This window comes from Propithecus coquereli, unplaced genomic scaffold (assembly GCF_000956105.1).
Source record: "Propithecus coquereli isolate 6110/MARCELLA unplaced genomic scaffold, Pcoq_1.0 Scaffold49, whole genome shotgun sequence".
NCBI classification, from domain to species: domain Eukaryota; kingdom Metazoa; phylum Chordata; class Mammalia; order Primates; family Indriidae; genus Propithecus; species Propithecus coquereli.
In genome coordinates, this window is record NW_012150729.1 from 814,511 (window position 1) to 838,085 (window position 23,575).

At 34.9% G+C, this 23,575-nt stretch overlaps 1 protein-coding gene across 2 annotated transcripts in view; it reads left to right on the top strand.

Annotated features, from left to right (window-relative positions):
• The window catches only part of MARCH7 (membrane-associated ring finger (C3HC4) 7, E3 ubiquitin protein ligase), a 49,298-nt gene that overhangs the window by 12,949 nt on the left and 12,774 nt on the right, over window positions 1-23,575 (top strand). For both annotated transcript variants that reach the window (XM_012655838.1, XM_012655837.1), the window contains exons 2-6: window positions 7,163-7,327; window positions 14,767-14,956; window positions 15,807-15,974; window positions 17,668-18,772; window positions 21,330-21,499. In XM_012655838.1, the coding sequence (XP_012511292.1) occupies window positions 7,175-7,327; window positions 14,767-14,956; window positions 15,807-15,974; window positions 17,668-18,772; window positions 21,330-21,499 (1,786 nt within the window). In that variant the 5' untranslated portion in view covers window positions 7,163-7,174. The remainder of the gene's footprint in view (window positions 1-7,162; window positions 7,328-14,766; window positions 14,957-15,806; window positions 15,975-17,667; window positions 18,773-21,329; window positions 21,500-23,575) is intronic.

The window sequence follows — 23,575 nt, forward strand, 5'->3', positions numbered from 1 at the left end:
ACCTATTAAAAAAGTAGTTTCTTTTAGAAGCCTAAGCAAACCACAGGTTTGTGAAATGGGCAGACTACATAAATTGTGGAGTTGGTGTGAAAACCTGTTTTCCACTCTCGTTGCTCATGTCAACGACTATTAAAATGCCTTAAGGTGAGAGCACATTAAAAGATGGGCTAAACTAGGTAAACTAGCAGTTGTATCAGCTCCAAAGAATCTGCACCCAGAGACTTCATCTCAGAAGTTGAAAAGTTCAATAAAGTAAAAATCTCAAATATTGATTGTAAGATTTTTGTGACTCATTACCTTTGTTATGCATTTGAAACCAGTTCTGGAGAATGGAAAATGTGGCCTCTTGCATCTGTCAGTGCCTGCCCTTACTGAGTCATAATAGATGTGTTGATGACGAACAAGAACATGTAATTCCAGTAGTCCTGTCATGCCTAGGAGTTCAGTGAGGCTCAAAGCAAGTACAAATTGTGTTATGGAAGCTGTGTAACAATCGTGAGTGCTGTATGCAAATTGAGTGGCAAGACATGGCAGACACGCACATCTCTGTTCTGCTCAAGCTCACGTTCCACTCTCCTGACTTAAGAAACACAGCTCAAAGATAAAATCATGAAGAATTTCAGGATATCAACAGCAGAGCTTTTAATCAAGCACAGGATCCACATTGGTGAAGCCAGCCGTGGTGATAAGTTTTTACCTTATCACCAAACAGGAAGAGAACTTGGCTGTCCAACTCTGGAATCAAATCTGAATTTAAAGCAGTACTATAAAGTGACAGAAGGAAACTAAGAGACTACTATTACATTGACCATTGAGGAAAGATTGCACATATGAACTTACTTTGTGCTGTATACTTTTAAGTCTTGGTTAAAAGCATTAAGCTTCAAGTGCCCTTTTTCTGCTAGTCTGTTTTTCTTGCTTATACCTTTTCCTTTATAGCATTTATAACTATTTACATTATGTAGTTATTTGTGTAGTTTGTTCCCCACAAGACTATGGTTTCTTCATAGGCACCATCTCAGTATGTTCAGGGGTATCCTCCCACCTCCTCCCCTTATTTAGTGTTAATTAATGTATCTAGCACATAAATATCCAAAAAACTTTGTCGAATGAATGAGCTTGAAAAGATGCTCCACGGAACCTTGTAAGTTGTCTGGTAGAAGTTTTTCAAGGACTGCTCATTTTACTTTTCACTATATTTTTTGCTTTTGACCTACAACTTACGCAACCAAATTACATAAGTTTTTGTGTAACACCTACATTGTCAAAATTCAATCAATTTATGTAGAGGAATTGCCAAAAATAGTTTCATACAGTGTCAAATTATATCTCTCAGAGGACTCTGCCTCTTTGTCTTCTCCCACGAGGTTAGTTTTGAGCAGATTTCCTACTAGGTTAGTTTTATTCTGCAAGTAAGAATTGAGTATAAATATAATCAAACTACAAGAGGTATAATTAAGAAGCATTATTGTTGCTATAGACATACATCTTTCAGAAAGCATTTTGTCTCCCTGTTTAAAATCCTCAGATCACAAACATAGTTTCTTTTTTTTTTTTTTTTTTTGAGACAGAGTCTCGCTTTGTCACCTTGGCTAGCGTTCCGTGGAGTCAGCCTAGCTCACAGCAACCTCAAACTCCTGGGCTCAAGCCATCCTCCTGTGTCTGCCTCCCTAGTAGCTGGGACGATAGTTGTGTACCACCATGCCCAGCTAATTTTTTCTATTTTTAGTAGAGAAGGGGTCTTGCTCTTACTCAGGCTGGTCTCGAACTCCTGAGCTCAAACGATCCGCCCGCCTTGGCCTCCCAGAATGCTATGGTTAGAGGTGTGAGCCACCGCGCCTGGCCACAAGCATAGTTTCTTGTTTAGTGTTTTCATAGCCTTCTTGATAAAATAACATCTTGTTTAATCATTTATGGGCTTTTGCACATCAGTGTTTGATCATTAATACTGTTTCTCCTAATGAATCTCCTTTTAAAATTTCCAATTCAAAATTCACCTCTTTTTAATGATAAATTTTGTATGGATTTATCCAACATGTACATAGTTTATAAAAAGCTGATGGTAGAAAAGTTAGGTGACCAGGTACTTTATCATCCAAATCAGGCCACTTTAAAAGACAACGTTAGCACTGTTAATAATTATTCTGAGGTAATTAGCATAAATTAGGACTTTTGCGGGCATAAACTGGGACTCTTCTTGACAAACAGGGAAATATGATCATCTTGCTTATAAGAAAAACAGCAGTCCTTTTTCCCCACTCTTCACCCAAGCCCTAGTCCCACTTGCCACTGACAGTGACCCTCAACTATTTAATCTTCTAGGATTTATTTACCTTCATTTTCTAAATGATGTGCTTATACTGTTATTTCATGATTTTTTCACTAGTATATATTTTTTGTTATTCAACCATTTTTACTTACCCTACCCGCCTCCATCTCGTAATGTATTTGTGACAAAAGTGGTTCTATAGTCTAGGTTTACATTATTATGACTGTGAAAATATTAAAGAGTACACCCGAATACAACCATACCTCCTTTCTTTGAACAATGGCTCTATTTTCCCAAGTTAAAAAATTAATTTTTTTTTTTTTTTTTTTTTTGAGAGTCTCACTCTGTTGCCCAGGCTAGAGTGCCATGGCATCAGCCTAGCTCACAGCAACCTCAAACTCCTGGGCTCAGGGGATCCTCTTGCCTCAGCCTCCCAGGTAGCTGGGACTACAGGCACGGGCCACCATGCCCGGCTAATTTTTTTTTTTTTTCCTATTTTTAATTGTTTGGCCAATTTCTTTCTATTTTTAGTAGAGACGGGGTCTCGCTCTTGCTCAGGCTGGTCTCGAACTCCTGACATCAAACAATCCGCCCACCTCAGCCTCCCAGAGTGCTAGGATTACAGGCGTCAGCCACCGTGCCCGGCCCCCAGAATTAATTTTTTAAATTGCCCTTCTGCGTACTCAGCATGTTTTTTCCAATTATACTGCCATCTCTGCCACATGCCAATGAAATATAGTTTCCATGTGGTACTTTTTTTTCTTAGAACTTTTGCTACCTGAGGTCCTGCTTCAGTCTGATTGCTCCCTATGCTTTCTCGAACTCCTGAGCTCCAGCAATCCTCCCGCCTCAGCCTCCCAGAGTGCTAGGATTACAGGTGTGAGCCACCGCGCCCGACCTGATTGCTCCCTATGCTTTCTGTATACCATCCTCCACTTTCCCTTTGTCACTGCTTCCTCAGTTCCATGTGTGGTTGTTTAATGCTTTATGCTTCTATTTTCTAGGACATGCTCTTCATTGAGCTTACTATGGTTGTGTTGTGTTTTTTGGTTGGTTTTTTTAGACCTTGAATGTATGAAAATGTGTCCTATTCTTAACCTTACACAGGCAGTTTTACTGTCCTAAGAGTTTAATGTTGGTATAAAGAACCCATTCTAATTATTTTAAATTTGTATGTGACCCATTTTTCAACTTTGGTAACTTACAAGTCTTCCCTTTATTTCTGGTTTTCTGAAATTTCAAGATGATATGTTGTGCTGAAGGTTGGTCTTTTTTCTTGGTCCTGGTGAGTACTCTTGAGCTCTTTCAATGTGGATATTTATGTCCTTCACTTCTTGAAAGGTTTCTTTATTTCTTTGGGTAATTTTCTGTTTTCATTCTCCTTTTCTTTAACCCTGTCAAATGATAACCCTGTGGACAATTCTTTTATTTTCATGTTACATTTTCTTCTTTTTGTTCTGCTTTCTGGGAGGTTTCCTCAGCTTAATCCCAGTCCTTATGTTGAATTTATTTCAATGTGTGTCATTTTAAAAAGTGTCACATTTTGGATTTTCATGCGCTCTTTAATGAACGAATGTTACTTGATCCCTTTGAGAATAAGAAATAACCCCTCTTCCTCATTTTCTTCTCCCTGCATCATCTCTAAATTCCTTTTTTTTGTTTAGCTTGGTTTTCCTTTCATATTGGTGGCCTTCGTTGGATACCTAGTGACCCTCGATGTTTGTCTATTAGAGGAAAGCACTAAAAAAAACTGATGAACACTTGGTCACTACTAGTGGACTTTGCTGTGGAGTAGAATGGTCAGGTAGCAACCGAGCTTTTTTAAGTGGGAGCATTCCAAATGAGATTATCGGGAAATTTCACCTCTGATGTTTGGTGATCCAATAGTAGAATCCCTTAGTCTCCTGAAAGTATTGTAGGGACAGGACCAAGAAAAGAATCTTTGGGTCTCAATATTGAGTATATGAGATTTTCTTTTACTCCTATACTGACCTCTGCCTCAATCCCTGCAGAGATGATAGTACGTGGCGGGGGGGGAAAACTGTGGAGAATTTCCTCTAAGATCTTTATTCTCCAGAGAATAAATATCCTATTTCGGGGGGAATGGAGCTGGGGAGGAATCTGGGGTTCTACTGCTCAAAATACAGATTTTAATTCAACTCATTTTTCAGCCCCATGCGTCACCCTTTTCTCCCCCCTCCATTTTTTTTTATTATGGTAAAATGTACATAACAAAATTTACCATCTTAACCATGTTTAAGTGTACAGTTCAGTGCTATTAAATATATTCATAATGTTGTTCAGCCATTACCACCATCCATTTGTATAACTTATATCATCTTGTGAAACTGAAACTCTGCACTCATTAAATAATAACTCTCCACCTCCACTCCTGCCTCTGGCGACCACCACTCTACTTTCTGTCTCTGTGATTTTGATTACTCTTAGGTATAGTAATGCATACCCGCATAACAATGTTTCCAGTCAATGATGGATCACATATACAATGGTGGTCTCATGAGATTATAATATTGTATTTTTACTTACAATATTTTTATTTGTAATATTGTGTCTTTTCTATGTGTCAGTGTATTCAGATATACAAATATTTTCCACTGTGTTACAGTTGCTTCCAGTATTCAGTACACTAACATGCCCTACAGGTTTGTAGCCTAGGAGCAATGGGCTAGGTGTATAGTAGGCTATACTATTTAGGTTTGTGTAAGTACACTCTGTGATGTTTGCGAAGTGACGAAATCAGCCTAATGACGCATATCTCAGAACGTATCACTGTGCTTAAGAGAGAGATGATTGTACATTCAATGCACTATTATTGAACCTTAAAAAGGAAGGAGATTCTGACATATACTACAATGTAGATGAAACTAGAGAACATTAGGCTAAGTAAAAAAAGCCAATCACAAAATGACAAATACTGTGTGATTCCACTTAAGTGTGAGAGATACCATCAGAGGCCTGCTTCTAAATCCTTGCCCCAGAAAAATTTAAGTCTTTTTAATTTGTGAAAGTAATGTCCTTGGCAGCATTATTTGTAATAGCCCCAAACTGGAAACAATCCAGTGTACAGTCACAGTAGAATGGGAAAATAAATTGTGTGCATTCATACAATGGAATACTACGTAAACAAATTAGAGTGAACTTAAACAACTACATGTAGCAATATGGATGCATCTCATAAATATGTTAAGCAAATAGTTAAAAATTAGGCATAGCTAATGCTTACTTTTGTCATGGGTTGAAGAATGTTTAGTGAAGAAAATTTAGAAATTATTAATCTATAAAGTGGGAGGCATTCATTTCCACATTTTATATAAACCAATTTTAACGTTTTGGTTTATTTCCTTAGAAATTTCTTTCTTTCTGTCTTTTTTTTTTTTACATAATTAGAACCATACTTTATGTGTAGTTTTATTAAGTTGACCTTTTTACTTAAAATATGTGACTTTCCAATCCGTATAATAAGCATTCTTTGAAAACATTCTGGGAAATACTGTATAGCTGTGTGATCATGTGCAAATTACTCTCTCAGTGCCAGTTGTCTTATCTATAAAGTGGGGATAATGTAGCACCTACCTTAGGGTTGGTTTGGAGATTAAGTGAACTAATAATCAGAAGGTCCTTATCCCCAGGCCTGGCATATAATAATAAATAATAGTTATTACTATTATTTTTGTTATAATTAAGAGTAGTAAATAAAAACAAATAAACTTCATTGCTTATCATTTTAATTTGTGTTTATTGTACCTGTTGTATTCCAGGCAACAGTTTTTGTTTTTTTGTTTATTTATTTTTTTTTATTTCAGGGTATTATGAGGGTACAAACATTATGGTTACATTTTATGTCTGTGCCTCCCCCAAGCGAGGGTAAGAGGTGTGCCCTTCCCCTCTACAATGCTCCCCATGTCCTTTAGTTGCAAGTTTACCCCCCCCATCCCCCTGATCCCTGGAGAGTATCACTGCCATGTGAACACCCTAGTGTTCATCAGATAGTACCAATTTGATGGCGAGTACAAGTGGAGCCCATTCTTCCGATCTTGTGATACCTCACTTTGGATAATGGGCTTAAGTTTAATCCAGGAAAATATAAGAAGTGCTAGATCACTGTAGTTTCTTATGATTGAGTATACTATACTATACTATTCCATAGTATACATATACCAAATTTTAATTATCCACTCATGAATTGACGGGCATTTGGATTGTTTTTTCCACATCGTTGCAATAGTGAATTGTGCTCCAGGCAACAGTTTTAAAATGCTTTAAATGATCTCGATCTAGAAATTCTCTGTTGAGAAGGGGAAACTGAAAGGTAAACAAATTATAGTGCAGGGTAATATGATGTGTTAATAAAAATATGTACAAAATGGAAGCACACAAAGAAAGGTGCTTGTGTTTAAACCAATGACCAGGAATTGGATGGGAAGTATATAGACTTTCCAGGCACATATATAAAGGCCTGTGAGAGCATATTGTGTTAGGGGTATGCAAATAGCTCAATAGGCGTAAGCATTGAAAACACTAATAATGGAGAAAAATGCCAAGAAAATCAAGAGTAAATTCACGTAGGATTTTATATACAGGCAAAATTGAGGAAGGAAAAGGACCCAGATTTGCAAAACAGCAGACCTCAAGGTTCCTCATCCTGCTTTTTCTTTGTTTGCTCCATTTTATGAATAGTTAAGAAACCACTGGTGGACTTCAGGATCTCTGCCTTGTAGAAGAGAGGTAGTGGTGATAGTCTCACAGTTTACATTGTGGTATATGGTTAATTTGCATGGCTAATCTTGATTTGAGCTGACGATTAATGAGGATTAAGCAGTAAAGGCCTGCGTGTTTTCCCAAAGGCAATTAATGAAAATTTGCATTTCACAGAAAACCTTAAGAATGGAGTCTAAACCTTCAAGGATTCCAAGAAGAATTTCTGTTCAACCCTCCAGCTCTTTAAGTGCTAGAATGATGTCTGGAAGCAGAGGAAGTAGTTTAAATGATACCTATCACTCAAGAGACTCTTCATTTAGACTGGATTCTGAATATCAGGTAACACCTTAATTTGGAATATATATATACATAGTCTTTTTCAAAGTCCTTGGGACCACATTTTTTTGGATTTTAGAAAGGTGTAGTAGCTGTATCTGAGACATCTTATAATCACAACATTAATATATCTATAGCAAAATGAATGACTAATATTTTTCAAGCTTTTTGGACTTCACTATTATGGAAAGTGTCAGAATAAGTGTAAGTTTAACTAAACTGGTCAATGTGGATGGCTTTGTCAAAGGAACAAAGACTGCATCCTTTCCCTCTAACTGCACACCATTCATCTGATTTTTCTCTGAATGTACACAAAGCAATGGTGGAATAATGCTCTTAAGTGTTTTGGGGTTTTTTTTTTTTTTTTGAGACTGTGACTTCTAAATATTTTGCTTTTAAGTTGGGTGATTATTAAATTAACAAGCTGTCCTTTTATGAAGATACCAGCAGTCTTTTACATGAATTTTTGGATTTTATTGTTATGGTTAGTAACGAGACTGCATTGATTTATCCACCTCCTCTATGGTAGCTAATCTTCCTTAGCTCTTTGGTTTTTAAAATGGCTTATCAGTGTCGTAACACAATAGTTGCAGTGTGAGTCTCAGACGGCATGATCTGTGTAGGTTTAATGCAGTTTATCTTATCTTCCAAAGTTAAGTTCATTATGTTTTTGGCTGAATAGCTAATTAAATAATGTGATTTGCAAAGGTCTGATTTTGAGGTAACTGAATCTAGAAGAATCCTTTAGTGAAAATTTCTGTTAAAGTGTTAAGTGTTTACGTATTTATATATCATGTGATACAATGTATGACAAAGTCTCATTTAAAAATATTTCTACACAGTAATAATCATTTTATAAAATATTCAGAGAAAGACTAAAGTAAAAAAATAGTTTATCTAAATGTTCATATCTACTACATACTTCTTAACTGTATATGAACTGTTTACTTGGTCTCATTTTAAATGTTGATTGATATACTTTTTTGTTCTCTTGCTAGACACATGTACACTTGCTAGAGGTATGAATCATGTATTTTGCATTCTGTAGCAATATGGTGACATACAAAGGGAACAGAATTGTTTCTTTATATTTTCTTTATAAAATTTTATCTACTGATTTTTGTCTAATTGTTTGTAATATAGCTTATTAGTGAGGAACACAAACCTTGAAACCACACTATACTGCTTGAATGGGAGTCCCGTTTCACTACTTACTAGCTATTAACATCTTTCTGTCTTAAGTTCCATATCACCTACCTGATCCAGTTGTTATATGAATTAATACTGTATATTGAATGATAGTGGTACGTGGCACATGATGAACACTATGTAAATGTTAGTTACTTCAGCATTTGTTTTTATCATAATTGTTAAAGTAATTTATATTTTAGGTGCTAACGTCTTGAATATATTTAGAAAACTTATCGACATTAACTCTTTTCAAACTGTTCCTTCCAGCTTTTTCTTAATGTTGTAGATTATTCAGAATGTCCAATTTTTTCATTAAACAAATAGAAGTATTTTAAAAACCATTTAAATGACATTTTGATGACTGTGAAATGACCCCACCTAGATGGTGGCAGTAGTAACATATTAGCGTTGAATTCCATTCCAAAATTTTAATGTATTTAAATACCAAAGTAAAATCGAAGAATTACTTGCAGACATCCAAAAATCAAACCAAATAGGATTTTTAAAATCTTTTATTGATTCTTAATAAGATTGATTGGTTTTATATATTTTGGGGTTTCTTTAATGCTTTTCAGTTGTTTAAATTGCTTATAATTTGTTTTTTAATGGATTGTGGGAATAGGTCAGATCATAAATCAATCATTCTTATCCTGCTTTGCTTTTTAAATTTTGATTTAGAAATTGAAACTCCTATGTTTCTGAACGAAAGTATTTTACTTCTGTTTGTTTTCTCTTCTGTAAAATGGTGATAGTAACAGTGTCTTCTTCATACAGTTAAGATTAATGGAAAGAAATAATACATGTAAAGCACTTGGAATAGTGCCTAGAGCATAGTAGGAGTTCAGATGTTACTAGTTATAATTATGATTGTTATTTATACTATTATTATTTCCTGGCTTTACATTGGTTTGAATACATAATATCTTTAGAGTATAGTGTGATGTTATCTAAATATTAAAATTACACGTTGAATATTAAGTTTTGTTTAGCAGCTCAGCAAAATATGTATTTAATGAAAGAAAGAGACCTCTAAATGTCAGAGAGAGCTTTTTTTTTTTTTTTTTTTTTAAATTGCTGAAGCTTTCTTATAACTTTCTGAGACAGAACTCCCCTTATTTCAGGCACCTAGTGGAGCTGAAGCTTCATAAAGGAGGGTCGGGGCTAAGGCATGGTGGATCAATTTCAGTTATGTTATAGATTTAATAATATGGGAAAATCTTGTAGTTTTATAGTACTTGATGTTTTATAGAACATTTTTCACTTACAATTTTAGTTAAATAAGACAGATAGTTAATGTCATTTCCATAAATAAGGATCTGAAATCTGGAAATATAAGTGATTTCCCCCAGTCCTAATCATGAGCTTAAGAATCCAAGATTTCTGGATAGCATTGTTTCTTTGGGAAAATGTAGGTTCTAAGTTCTGAACAATTGATTTCCTAAATATCTTGTGGTGTAAGCTTGGCTTCATCTGATATTAATCGTGCTGGTGTTTCTGTTACTCCATCTTTAAGTTTTTATTACAGTTTGAATGGTGGAAAACTATTATCATCTTATCTCTTTGGTAACAGCAGAATTTATATACTTCGAAAAGAAAATGTAATTGCTATAGTTTGTTTTGTTAAAAGTAAAAACTTGGCATATTTTGTGAATGTGATTTTTTTTCTTGGTCACTTTTATATTTTTGGTAACTTATTTAAGCAGCCACTAATCCGACTGCACTTTCCTGTTTTGCTTTGTTGAAAGTTTGGTCACTTTTCATTTTAATATGAAAAAATAAAAAAGGCATTTTATGAGATTGTGGGTGCTTTTTCAAGTTATTTATACCTTTTTTTTAGTTTATAGATTGTTATAAAAGATCAGTACCATGCATATTTTGCATAATATGTTTTTTTCTCAAGAATTAAAAGAACCAGTGGTCAGTAATTTTTTTAATCTAGCTTATGCAAGGGTAGCTTCTTAAGGAATTTAGTAGTTGTATATATGCATATACAATTAAACAGGAAAATGAAGATAATTTTAAATGTGATCAGGATAAATACAGATAGAATACTGAAAGTGATAGATAAAATACTGAGAGTGAGTCAGGGTTGTAACATTAATAGGCATTACACAAACCCTGCAGCATTTTAAAGTTAAACTTGGACTCTTATTTTGGATAGCAGGAACACACAAGGAAACACACACAACCAGCTCTTTAATGTGTATTGTTCATAAGGAAAAGAAAGATACATGATTCCTCAGAAGTAAAGTTTGGTCTGAAAATAAACAGTGAAATGATATAGTAGACAATATCCTCAGTATTCCTACTGTAAGTACATACTTCGTTTAGTGAAACTGTTCCTTGGTAAACCATGGTGTAAGCAAAGGGCATGATGCCAAAATACAGCTCAGTGAAAATAGTACTATAAAGAACAACAGTGTTCCAAATATTTTTATTTTTCTGGTAGTGTATCTTGACCCAGGTATTGTACCTAGAGTGTCTTGAGGTTTAAATGGACTGTAAGTCCTTCCATCTTGTATCAGTAACATTTCTTGCCTAGATTTCTCATAAATTTGGGCATGAGATGAGTCCGTATAGTCTAAAGATCAGCTAATGTCTTTTTTATGAAAATTGAGAGAACCACCCATTCTGAATAGAAACAAGAGTATAAGTTTATTCCACATTTGTATGGAGATGGGTACTCTCTATCACATGAATATTTAAAACAAGAGCTCAGAGTTGTAAGTTGTTGCTTATGGCTAAGGTCATTTTGATCTGGAAATTTTTCAGAAGCAGGATTGATCAGTCATCACAACTGCAAAACTACTTGTTTAAGCATCCATTATGCACAAGGCAGTATACTTTGAAGATGGACTTATTCTCTGATTTCATTTCCCTCAGTAGTTCTAGATAGAAGAAGAGATAAGGTAATATATTGTTATATGAATCCAATACTTTAATTGTTAAAAGATTCAGAAGAGAAAAAACTAATTGCTTCAGACTGAAGATATTTGAACAATGGAGAAAATTGGATTGTGGAAACTATGAAAAGGTTTAATTTTTGAATTTAAGCCAACAGCAAAACTAGCCCGAACTTTCTCCCTTCTCTATGCTGATATTAACAAGCATTTTTGGTTTCTAGGGTGATATATAGGCTGCACAGGCTAACTTTTGAGTTATGAGTCATGAAAATTGTTTACTGAAAGGTGAATGTGTCTTTAAGCCTTGAGCACTTCAAAATTCAAGTATCTAAAATGACATTTATCATTTTACTAAGTCTGTACCTATGTAGTCAATATTTTTAATGAATGGCGCAGTCACTTACTAGTAGCAAGTGCCAGAAAACTGGAGTGATTTTAGACTTTTTCTTAATTTCTCATGTTGTCACTAAATCTGAAGAATTTTTGTCTTCATAAGTGCTCTCTGTTCCCATTACTTTTGTTTCAGGGGCTGACTTCATGCTATTCCAGTGGCTTCCTAATTAGTTTTACTACTTTCGGTCCATTCCATCCTTTTCATCTTCCACGCTCCTAAAGGTCTTTCTATAAAATAGTTGATCTGATGTATATTCTCTCCTTCAGTGGTTCTAAATTTATCTAATTTAAAATACTGTTATTCTGAATTATATCCTTCAAGTTTTGGAAGTACAGTAAATGCCATTTTTAAAAATGGGGACAGGATTATGTGGTATTTGCTGTTTTAGATGTCCAGCTGGTCAAACGTGGCAGTTTTTTAAAATTTTAAATTAAAACTTTTTTTTATTTTTATCTCTGAAATCCAAAGATCTTAGAACCACTGGCCTGCAGGATAAGGCGCCTTAGTGCCCTGATAATGGCATATAATGGCATATAAAAATGGTTCTGAAATATCTGATGAATTTTATTTCTTATTCTTTATTTCCAGTTCATTAATTGGGTCTCTGGGGAATGTTAGATACGGAAGGTGTATGAGGCCAAGTTTGTGCTAAGCTGAAGAATGCCGTATTCTATTTACAAAATAGTCTCTGGGCAGAGGATGGGTGAAATACTGATTTAGCCCATTCCTACTCTTTCAGCCTTGCATCTTCTGCTTTTCCATGTATGTACAAAATTCTCCAGTGTTACCATGAACTAATTCATTTCTTGAATGCATGCAGTATGCTTCTCATAATTGAAGCGTAATAGAAGATCACATAAATATTAATGTCTTAGAAGAAGTCTGATAGAATAGTTTATATGTTTTGTTTGTTTGTTTGTTTGTTTGTTTTTTAAGACAGAGTCTCACTCTGTTGCCCTGGGTAGAGTGCCATGGCATCAGCCTAGCTCACAGCAACCTCAAACTCCTGGGCTCAGGCGATCCTCTTGCCTCAGCCTCCGGAGTAGCTGGGACTACAGGCATGCGCCACCATGCCTGGCTAATTTTTTCTGTGTATTTTTAGTTGTCCGATTAATTTCTTTCTATTTTTCGTAGAGACGGGGTCTCGCTCTTGCTCAGGCTGATCTCGAACTCCTGACCTTGAGCGATCCACCCGCCTCAGCTTCCCAGAGTGCTAGGATTACAGGCGTGAGCCACCGCGCGCCCAGCCAGTTTATGTTTTTTCATGTTGTCTGTTTATAATGTCCTTCTTCATTTGCCTGCCCAGTGAACTCCGGTTATCACCTTCTCTTAATCTTTCTCTGCCTCCCTCAGACATTTTCTGTAAAACTTTCAGCGTACCTTCTGTTTAGTACTTATTTATATTATAATTATTTATTTACTTGTCTGTTATCTGTACTCTGAACTGCAGTCCCCTGACCCCCTGCTGCGGCCCAGTACCGGTCTGTGGCCTGTAGTCTGTGGCCTATTAGGAACTGAGCCATGCATCACTGGCTGAGCTCCACCTAACCCCATTCCCCCCTCACCTCCCACCCAGCCCCTCATGGAAAAATCGTCTTCCATGAAACTTAGGACTTAGGAACTGGGCTACACAGCAGGAGGTGAGTGGGGAGCAGAGCGAAGCTTCATCTGTATTTATAGCTGCCACAGCTGCTCCCCATTGCTGGTGTTACCACCTGAGCTCCACCTTCCCCCTGATCTGTGGAAAAATCGTCTTCCATGAAACCAGTCGCTGGTGCCAAAAAGGTTGGGGATTGCTGCTCTAGAACTTTGATGGAGCCCAGTATTTAGACATTCATATTTATCATATGAATTTTAGATTAATCTTGACTGAAATTATGGCCCATGATACATTAAATTTTTAACTCCCGTTAAGCAAAATAACACTTAAAATGTTGTTGTTTCATTTTAACATTCTTTAATAAAATAAACCATTTACTGCATACCTAATTTATATGTTAACATGATTTAAAATTTTTTTCTTTCGTGTCCTGAAAATTACTTTTATTTTGGGAGTCCTTGCTGTCTCTGAGTAATTTAGAGATTATATGCCTGATTTTTCTTTCTTTGTGTGTGTGTACATGTGCGCAGGCGCACAGGTAAGAACTTTGCAATGAAGGAAAAATTTTTGTAAAAATAATAGGATAATTTCAATAATTGTGGTGGAAATATGTTCTTGTTATTTAAACCTAAATTTTTGAGGACACAAACTAATTCCCTTTTTATCCATTATACTGAATAAACTGTTTAACCAGTTAAAGAATTAGAAGTAAAATAGTTTGTACATTGTGAGTGACATTTGTGTTATAAGTTTTATTTTGTATAAATACAAAGAGAAGACCATGAGCTAAGAGTTCTTAAATATGTGCTTGTCTTCTTGATTTACTGATGAAGAAATTTCAGATAATAGGATTTTTTTCTTTCTTTTCTTTTCTTTTTTTTTAGCATACCATTATTTGTATGACTATTCCTGAGAATAGGGATCAGAACAGTGAGAAATTTTTTATTACCCAAAAAAACTCATTTTTGTCGTAGGTATTCACAGTTTATAGCTTGGCGTTTTGTCCAACTCTAAGAAGGAAACAAGTTCCTTGGAAGGTTGAAATAATAAACCGGGAAAAACGATCATAAAGGTTTTGCCTCTTCAGTGTTTCATAATCAAGTGTTTATGTATAGTTACAAAGAGAACACTAATCTGAATCAGATTGATAGATCAGCAACATACAATTACAGTATATGTTAATAGTAAAGGGACAAGTGGGTAGAAGGGAACAAAGACTAAGAAAAACTACATAGTAGAAAAATTGGTACTGTGAGGAACAAATGGTCCTTGACAATTTATTAGAGCATTGTAGGTTAAATTTAATATTGAAAGCAGGCATTTTGTTCTTTAAAAAAATTTTTTTAACTTACAGTCTGCATCAGCATCTGCATCACCATTTCAGTCTACATGGTATAGTGAATCTGAGATAACTCAGGGAGCACGCTCGAGATCGCAAAACCAGCAAAGGGATCATGATTCAAAAAGACCTAAACTTTCCTGTACAAACTGTACTTCTACCTCAGCTGGGAGAAATGCTGGAAATGGTTTAAATGCAGTATCAGGTAATGTATTATTAGTTGAATTAGTGTAAGCGATTCCTTTCTATTTTGATAGGCAGGACCACTATGGGAAAGACACTGCCCATCTGAAGGATATTAAGAGTAGTGTGATGAGTAAGAGCAGACTGACCTTAACTTTGTAGACAAACTACTGTGCCAGAGATATTTTTGTTCTCTTCTGCTATGTGAAGACATAGCATTAAATACACTGGGCCATTTCCCTTAATGAAGAGGAATTATTAAGGCTATTGGGACTAGGAAAGGAAGAATCAAATTTCAAGGTAAATAGTGAGCGGAAAAGAGATTTCAGACAATTTTTAATTTACTTTTAAATGAAATCATATCTAATAAAATTTAGATAATTGTAACAACACTTCAATTCTTAAAGAATGAACCAGATGTGGTATATTTCTGATAAAATTGTATTATGACCCACAATACAATATCTTTCATTTCAAGATGGCTTTGATTTTGATTTTGGCAGTTCTTTAACAACACTTTTGTTGACTTTTTGTGAAATTCTGCATCTTTGGCAAGATTTACATTTTTGTTCTGTAATCATTTCACGTTATGTTTATATGGTCGAATGTTATGAAAAGTGACTGAGACATTGACATCATATATGGGGGTAGATTTTAATGTTGGACAGAAAAGAATGAGTAGGAAATACTTTATGAACGATGAGTTCATTAGTGAATAATTTTATGTTTTGCTGAATTTTGCTTCTGATTGCTACTATGTAACTGGGAATTCTTACAATGTATAACAATAACTCCCCTCTGTATTACTGAAGACTTGTTATCAGAAACCTTGAAAGCTTTCTGTGGAATAAAACCTCTTTAATTATTTTAAGATTCTTCTTGGAGACATAGTCAAGTTCCCAGATCTTCATCGATGGTACTTGGATCATTTGGAACAGATTTACTGAGAGAGAGGAGAGATTTGGAGAGGAGAACAGATTCCTCCATTAGCAATCTTATGGATTATAGTCACCGAAGTGGTGATTTCACAACTTCATCGTGTATGTATAAACTCCACTATTAAGTGTAGCTTATCTACTAATGTTCCATTTTCCTCTTTATGTCACTAAAATAACAGTACAAAGGAATAAATGAAGTGGATCTTATGTCCATGTGAAGATTTCAGAATAGCTTAATAATGTCTTATAGTACCTTATTTGTTGCTTTGCTTTAAAAATCTAAACAATTTAAAATAAAATAGATGTATATGACTATCCAGATTCCAAGTCTGCCTTTAAATGTTTTTAATTGCATTTTTCCTCTTAAGAATGTATATGTTACAAAGTAACATACTAAATCTTACATACTCAAATATAATTTGCCTATAAAATATATAGTTTAATAAGTAAATTCCAAAATAACTAAAGGTAAAAATCACCATTTTAAGGCATAATTTAGAATTAGTTTTATTTTCATTGAATTAACATAAAGACTCACGATCATTGTACATAGCCTTAAGCTTTCAAAAATAAACAAAACTATCACACTAAGTAACTGAAGGAAAAAAGTGGTAATTGACATTGGCAAATATAGCAGGCAGGCTGGTCCAAAAGTAGTGAGTTATCTCAGTTTATTGTTTATAACCAGTTACAGATTGAACTCCTGTTCTTTCCCGTTTTCTCACTACTGCACTTGACTAATCTAAAAACATACATATTTGTATATACACATACATATAGAGGGCACATGTTTGATTTACGTAGAAGAAAATACGTTTTGTTTTTAAAGGTTTAGGTTATTTTAATAACTCTTATTGGGGCAAGACTTTGCTTTATTTAATACAAATGAAAACATCTTTTTTATTTGCTTGGCTTTGGATGGAGGAGCTTCAGTAGACAGTATCAATACCTTCTAAGTTTGGGGGTATAAAAGTACAGGGTAGAAATAGATTTAGCCCATAGCAGTTTATCCTTTCATGAGGCACCATACATTAGCACAGTAACTAATGTAGCTCTTACACTAGGTGTATGAATGAGTATTCTTCACAAAGGAATCCTGTAGTGTTTCTCATCTCATTTGAAGATTCAAACCACTAGGTTTTTTTTTTTGAAAATACAGATGTTAGAACCCTATTCTGATTTGTAATTCCCAGCCACTATTAAAAAGCAAAGGGGTATGTCTTGAGTTATCAGGAATAAGAACCACTGCTGATAATTTGAAGGATAAAAGGTTGGAGAAATTTTTAGCTGTTAACAAGATTTGTCATAAAATTACAAATGACTTGTATATTTATTGCACAGAGTATGAAAAATCTCTAGAACACTTCCCTATGATGATTTTGCTTTTAATTATTTTAAGAGTCATTTACATTGTTATTTGGCTTATTTAAAGGCCTATTTGGCCTATTCAGTTTAGATTACTAGTTATTCTTCTACCATATAAATTAATTTTTGATCAATAAATTCAACTGTTTTACCTTTATCAACTGTTTGCATTTGATAAGCTCATAACACATTTCTTTCTTTTGTATTTGTAAAGTTGACTTTACACACCAATACTAGATTTTACCAAAAAGAATATAAAGAGAAATATTTGTGTGTTTTCTATAATAATAGTTAAGATCTGTAGTTTTAGCAGTATTCAGTTTGAATACATTGTTTCATTTTGGCAGTCATTAGTAGTTAATAAATGCAAATTTAACAGTGTTCAAATTATTTTATATAATTGATTACCTTTCCTTCTTTTCAAAAATAGATGTTCAAGACAGAGTTCCTTCTTCATATTCACAAGGAGCAAGACCAAAAGATAATTCAGTGAGCACTTTACAGTTGAATACATCATCCACAAACCACCATTTGCCTTCTGAACATCAGACTATAACAAGTTCTAGGGACTCCAGCAGAAATTCTTTCAGATCAAATTTTTCTTCAAGAGAATCAGAATCTCCCCGAAGCAGTACACAGCCTGGATTGTCTTATATTTCAAGTAGAGATGAAACCCCAAACGTAAGCAATTCAGAAAGAGTTGTTTCATCTCAAAGATCATTTCAAGAATCTTCTGATAATGAAGGTAGGCGGACAACCAGGAGATTGCTGTCACGTATAGCTTCTAGCATGTCATCTACTTTTTTTTCACGAAGATCTAGTCAGGATTCCTTGAATACAAGATCATTGAGTTCTGAAAATTCTTACATTTCTCCGAGAATCTTGACAGCTTCACAGTCTCGCAGTAATGCAACATCGACTTCTGAAGTTCCCGACAATAGGGCGTCTGAAGCTTCTCAGGGATTTCGATTTCTTAGGCGAAGATGGGGTTTGTCATCTCTTAGCCAAAATCATAGCTCTGAGTCAGATTCAGAAAATTTTAACCAAGAATCTGAAGGTAGAAATACAGGACCATGGTTATCTTCTTCACTTAGAAATAGGTGCACACCTTTGTTTTCTAGAAGGAGGCGAGAGGGAAGAGATGAATCTTCAAGGATACCTACCTCTGATATGCCAGCTAGATCTCATATTTTTAGAAGAGAACCAAATGAAGTGGTTCACCTCGAAGCACAGAATGATCCCCTTGGAGCAGCTGCCAACAGACCACAAGCATCTGCAGCATCGAGCAGTGCCACAACAGGTGGCTCCACATCAGATTCAGCTCAAGGTGGAAGAAATGCAGGAATAGCAGGGATTCTTCCTGGTTCCTTATTCCGATTTGCAGTCCCCCCAACACTAGGAAGTAATTTGACCGACAACGTCATGATCACTGTAGATATTATTCCTTCAGGTTGGAATTCAACTGATGGAAAAAGTGATAAAACTAAAAATGCACCTTCAAGAGATCCAGAAAGACTGCAGAAAATAAAAGAGAGGTAAATTTGAATACCTGTGTTATTAAGCATATAAAGTAAGGACAGCTTAGAGAAAGAACTTATTTCTAAATTGGCTTCTCATAAAATTGGTATCTGAAATTTCTTCTCTTAACATTTATATCCAGTAAATGTTAGTGTCTCATAGGTAAATAGATGAGAATAAATAATTGAGGGTAGGCACTGGGGATGTGAATTGCATCAGAAATAATCTAAAGGTTGTTGTTATTATTTTTTATTTTTTTTATTTTTATTTTTTTTACCAGTTTAGGCTACAGATGCATGTGATGACAATTATCTCTTACCTTATTCTTTTTTTACCCTATTCTTTGGTAGACTGCCTAACTGGAATTGGTAAGAGGAAACAAGTAATCACTATTACCACTAAATCTGTTTTAGCCTCTACTAAGGTGATTTATTTACCATTTGTTTGTATTCCTCACCTCAAATCTTTTTTTGGAATAAAGTAAAATCAGATGCACAAATTTTTATTTTGTTTTTGAAGTCCAAATGTGTACTGAATATTCTTTATGTATTAGGATTATTTGACAGGAATACCAGTTTAAATTCAGGGCATAGAATTTTTTAATAGAAATTTTTTTGTAGAGTGAACATTGCTTAAAAATCACTGGTAAGGGCGGGGGGAACCAAGGGCAACACACGTAACCTAAACATCTGTACCCCCATAATATGCTGAAATAAAAAAAAAAATCACTGGTAAGAGTTGTAAAGATTTTATTTATCAGAGATTTCATTCTCAACTTTACTAATAATTTTGTCATCTTAGTCTAGTTAATTAGTATTAAAATAGTTTTTATGATAAAATAGGATAAAGTAGTACATACAAAGTATACTTGTAGGAAGAAAAGACTTACATAAAGCTAAAGTTGTGGGTTCTGGGTTTTTTTTTTTCTTTCTTTTTCATAAAGGCCTAGTATATTAAAATTGTTGGGAAACATAGTTGTTACTGTAGGGTTTTTTTGTTTTGTTTTTTGGTACTTTAACAAGAAAATACTTTCCAACTCTCTGGTACTAAAGGAAGCCTTGCACACTTTCTGAGATGTTGGGCATTGGGCTACCATACTCCCATTTTTCCTTGTATCGGATACATCTTACCATGTGGCCATTATCTCCCTGCTTTTAAACTTGCTATTTTTCCTTTCTTGAAGAAAGAGATTTACTCTACCCTGGTAATGTTAGCTTTAATATTTGCTTATTATAGCAGTTTCCTCTGATTGCAAGCTGTCTGCTAAGGAATGCAGTAACTATTATATTTTTGGTCCTCCAGGTTAGGTTAATTTGAGTGTAGTAATGTAAACAGAGGGTAAAGCAATTGTTTAGTGATCTTATGAGAGAAAAAATTAAGCCAGCCGCCATCCTATCTGGTTAGTTTTAAAAGCAGCATTTGTTGGTTATTTTGCCAGAGAGAGAAGTGAGAGCATATGTGTTTGTGTGTTCCTTTGTTGTATCTTGCGTCATACATGAAGATTTTAAGACATTCTATAACTAAATTAATAAGGATATAAAAATTTGAACTTACCAAGTAAAAAATAGTCGAAACTATGAAGGGAATACAGTTACATTTAAAGATAAAACATAAATACCGTATTTTCAGCCTTTCAAAGTATTTGTGCTTCAGGCCATGTCTCTGATTAAGCTAGGGCATGAAAGTCACCTGGCAGTTGTATGTCTGTTCATCTCTTTCCACAAATCTTTTGCTAAGTTCATTTAGGAATCCATATAATCCAGGTTGTATTTCAGTAACAATTCAGTATTACCAATTTATTGAGTCCCTCTTTCATGCCAGCAGTGGACTAATGCTGTAGAGATTTTAACAATTACTTTGCTTATTATGTAACTATTCTTTGTTTAAATTAAGTAGTACATGATGATGATTGCCTGTGAAATAGAGGATGAAAGTTAATGGAAACTTCCACACTTTAAAAGCCTACCCTTACAGAAATCAGGATGATTTATTAAGATTGCTGGGGATGGGAGGAGTAGAGAATTTTAAAATCTACTTTTAAATTTTTTACTGTGATAGAATACAAAAAGTTTTATCAGTTTAAACATGTGGTTCTGATAACACAGAAATGGGAAACCATGGCAATATGTGTTTAATTCATTGAAATCTTAAAATTTTGGGGGAGGTAAGGGACAAAAGTAAATTTCTAGGTACATTATATTGGACTTGGTGTATTCTGGGATACTGCAGAAATTAAAATCTCTTAGTGGTACTTACAAAGCAATTGCGAATAATATGGATCTTAAACTGTGCTACCACAGACAAAATTACTTAGATCATTTGAAGATAAACGATAAGCTGTCCTACTTTATTTACTTTTAAAATGCTTATAATTTTTATTCTAAATGAAATGGTTTTTCATGGTTGTTATTGTTTATTATTACTACTTTTTTGTTGTTACTGTTTGCATTTTTCCACCCAGAGAGAGCATGAGTAGAAATAATAAAAAAGAGATTATTTGTGATGTATGATTGGAAATAACCAACCAGGATGAGTTATGATAGCTCTTTTTGGGAAATGTGCCTTCTTTTCCAGCCTCCTTTTAGAGGACTCTGAAGAAGAAGAAGGTGACTTATGTAGAATTTGTCAGATGGCAGCTGCATCATCATCTAATTTGCTGATAGAACCATGCAAGTGCACAGGAAGTTTGCAGTATGTCCACCAAGAGTGTATGAAAAAGTGGTTACAGGCCAAAATTAACTCTGGTAAGATTTACCCTTTTGTGTATTTTGTTTTCAGCATTTTTCCAAGACATGCATGTATATATGCATTTTGGCGAATAAATTTATAATTTATTATTGAATTTAGGCTCTTATCAAAAGTATCATTTTTGAAGTCTCAACAAAAGCATAAAGAACATTAGTGTTGCTTCATAAATTTAATTTGTAATAATGTTTCCTATATTTCATTTCAAACAAATGATTTACTTCTTCATATGTGTTTAATGCAAATGTAATTTGTGATCACTGGTAACCCTTACATCATATACTTTGAAATCAAGGAAATATACTCATCACTTACTAGCTATGTGTCCCTGAGAAAAATTTAACTGTTTCTAATGCTCTTGTGTCACTTAGCAAATTAAATTCTTTTGTTCATTGAGTGCCTGTAATAGAGCCAGGCACAGTTCCAGATGTGGGTTATAGAGTGGTAAACAAGACTGACAAGGCACCTGCTTCTGTGGCAATGCTATTGGGTGTTAAGGGAATTCCTTTCTGAGGCGAGAACATTCAAATTTAGAGCAGAGCTATTCCAGAAAGATGGGAAGAGCATTCTAGCAGAGAGAACAGCCACTACAAAGACTTTTAAGATGGGAATCAACTTTGGTGTATTTGAGGAGCTGAATGATACACATTGTGGTGTATAATTAGTGTTTTAGAGGCAGGGTGATACAGTTGAGATGAAAGAGATTAACAGAGGCTAGGTAATGTACAACTTTTTATTTTTTTTTAATCTTTGGTTTTTAAAATTTTTAATTATTATGGGCACATAAGAGTTGTATATATTATAGGGTACATGTGATGTTTTGATAACAGCCATACAATGTGTAATGATCAAATCAGGGTAATTGGGGTCATGCAAGACTTTCAAAGCAAAGGTTCAAAGCTTAGATTTTTATTTAAGTATGGTGGGAAGCCACTGAGGGGGAGGGTAATGAAATGATCTTATTTATGTATGGCTGCTCTGTGGAGAATGGATTTTAGGGGGACAAGAGTGGATATAGGGAGACCAATCTGGAGTTTATTAAAAGTAGCACTTGCTAGAGTTGATGGTGGTTAACATGTAATAGTGGTGATGATGATGATGATGATAGAAACGGATAGAATCTGGTATGTTTTGGAGGGGGATTATGTAAGACTTGCCATGGATTAGATGTGATAGAATGAAGGAGAAAGAAAAATAAGAGAAGCTCATATTTCTCCTTGGAGCCACTAAGTGAATGGTGGTGCCTTTTACTGAACTAAAGGAAGCTGGAAAGGGATCAAGAGTTCTGTTTTGGACATATATTTGAACTGCTGCTTATTAGCTAACCATGTGGAAATGTCAAGTAGGCAGTTAGTTAGACAAGCCTGGCATTTCAGGAGAAACACTGAAAGTTATGGCTTTGGGAATTATGAGCACATAAGTAACATTTGAAGCTTTGAGATTAAATAAGGTCAACTGGAAAAAGGGTAAATATCAAAGAATCCGACCCAGGACAGAGCCCTGGGCATCCAAATGTTCAGTGAGAGTAGAGAAAGAGCTTTGAAGAAGCAGCCTCCAGTCAGGTAGGAAGAAAACCAAGAACATACAGTGTGCAAGCCAAAAGAAAAAAGTGTTTTAAGGAGGGTGTGCTCAATCATGTACTGCTGAGAGGTCAAGTGGGATGAGAACTAAGAGATGACAGTTGGTTTTGATAGCATAGAATGTGCTTGGTGGCTTCAGTCTCTGTGCAGTAGTGAGTTCCTAAGCCTGATTGGCCTGGACTGAGGACAGAAAAAGAGATAGGAAAGATAGCAATATAGACTCTTCCTTCAACAAATTTACTGTCAAGGAGATTGGAAATATTGGGCAGGAATTAGAGTTTTACGAAGTCATGGGAAATGTTTTATTTTTTTATTTTTTTGAGACAGAGTCTCACTTTGTTGCCCTGGCTAGAGTGAGTGCCATGGCGTCACCCTAGCTCACAGCAACCTCAAACTCCTGGGCTCAATCCTACTGCCTCAGCCTCCCGAGTAGCTGGGACTACAGGCATGCGCCACCATGCCCGGCTAATTTTTTCTATATATTTTTAGCTGTCC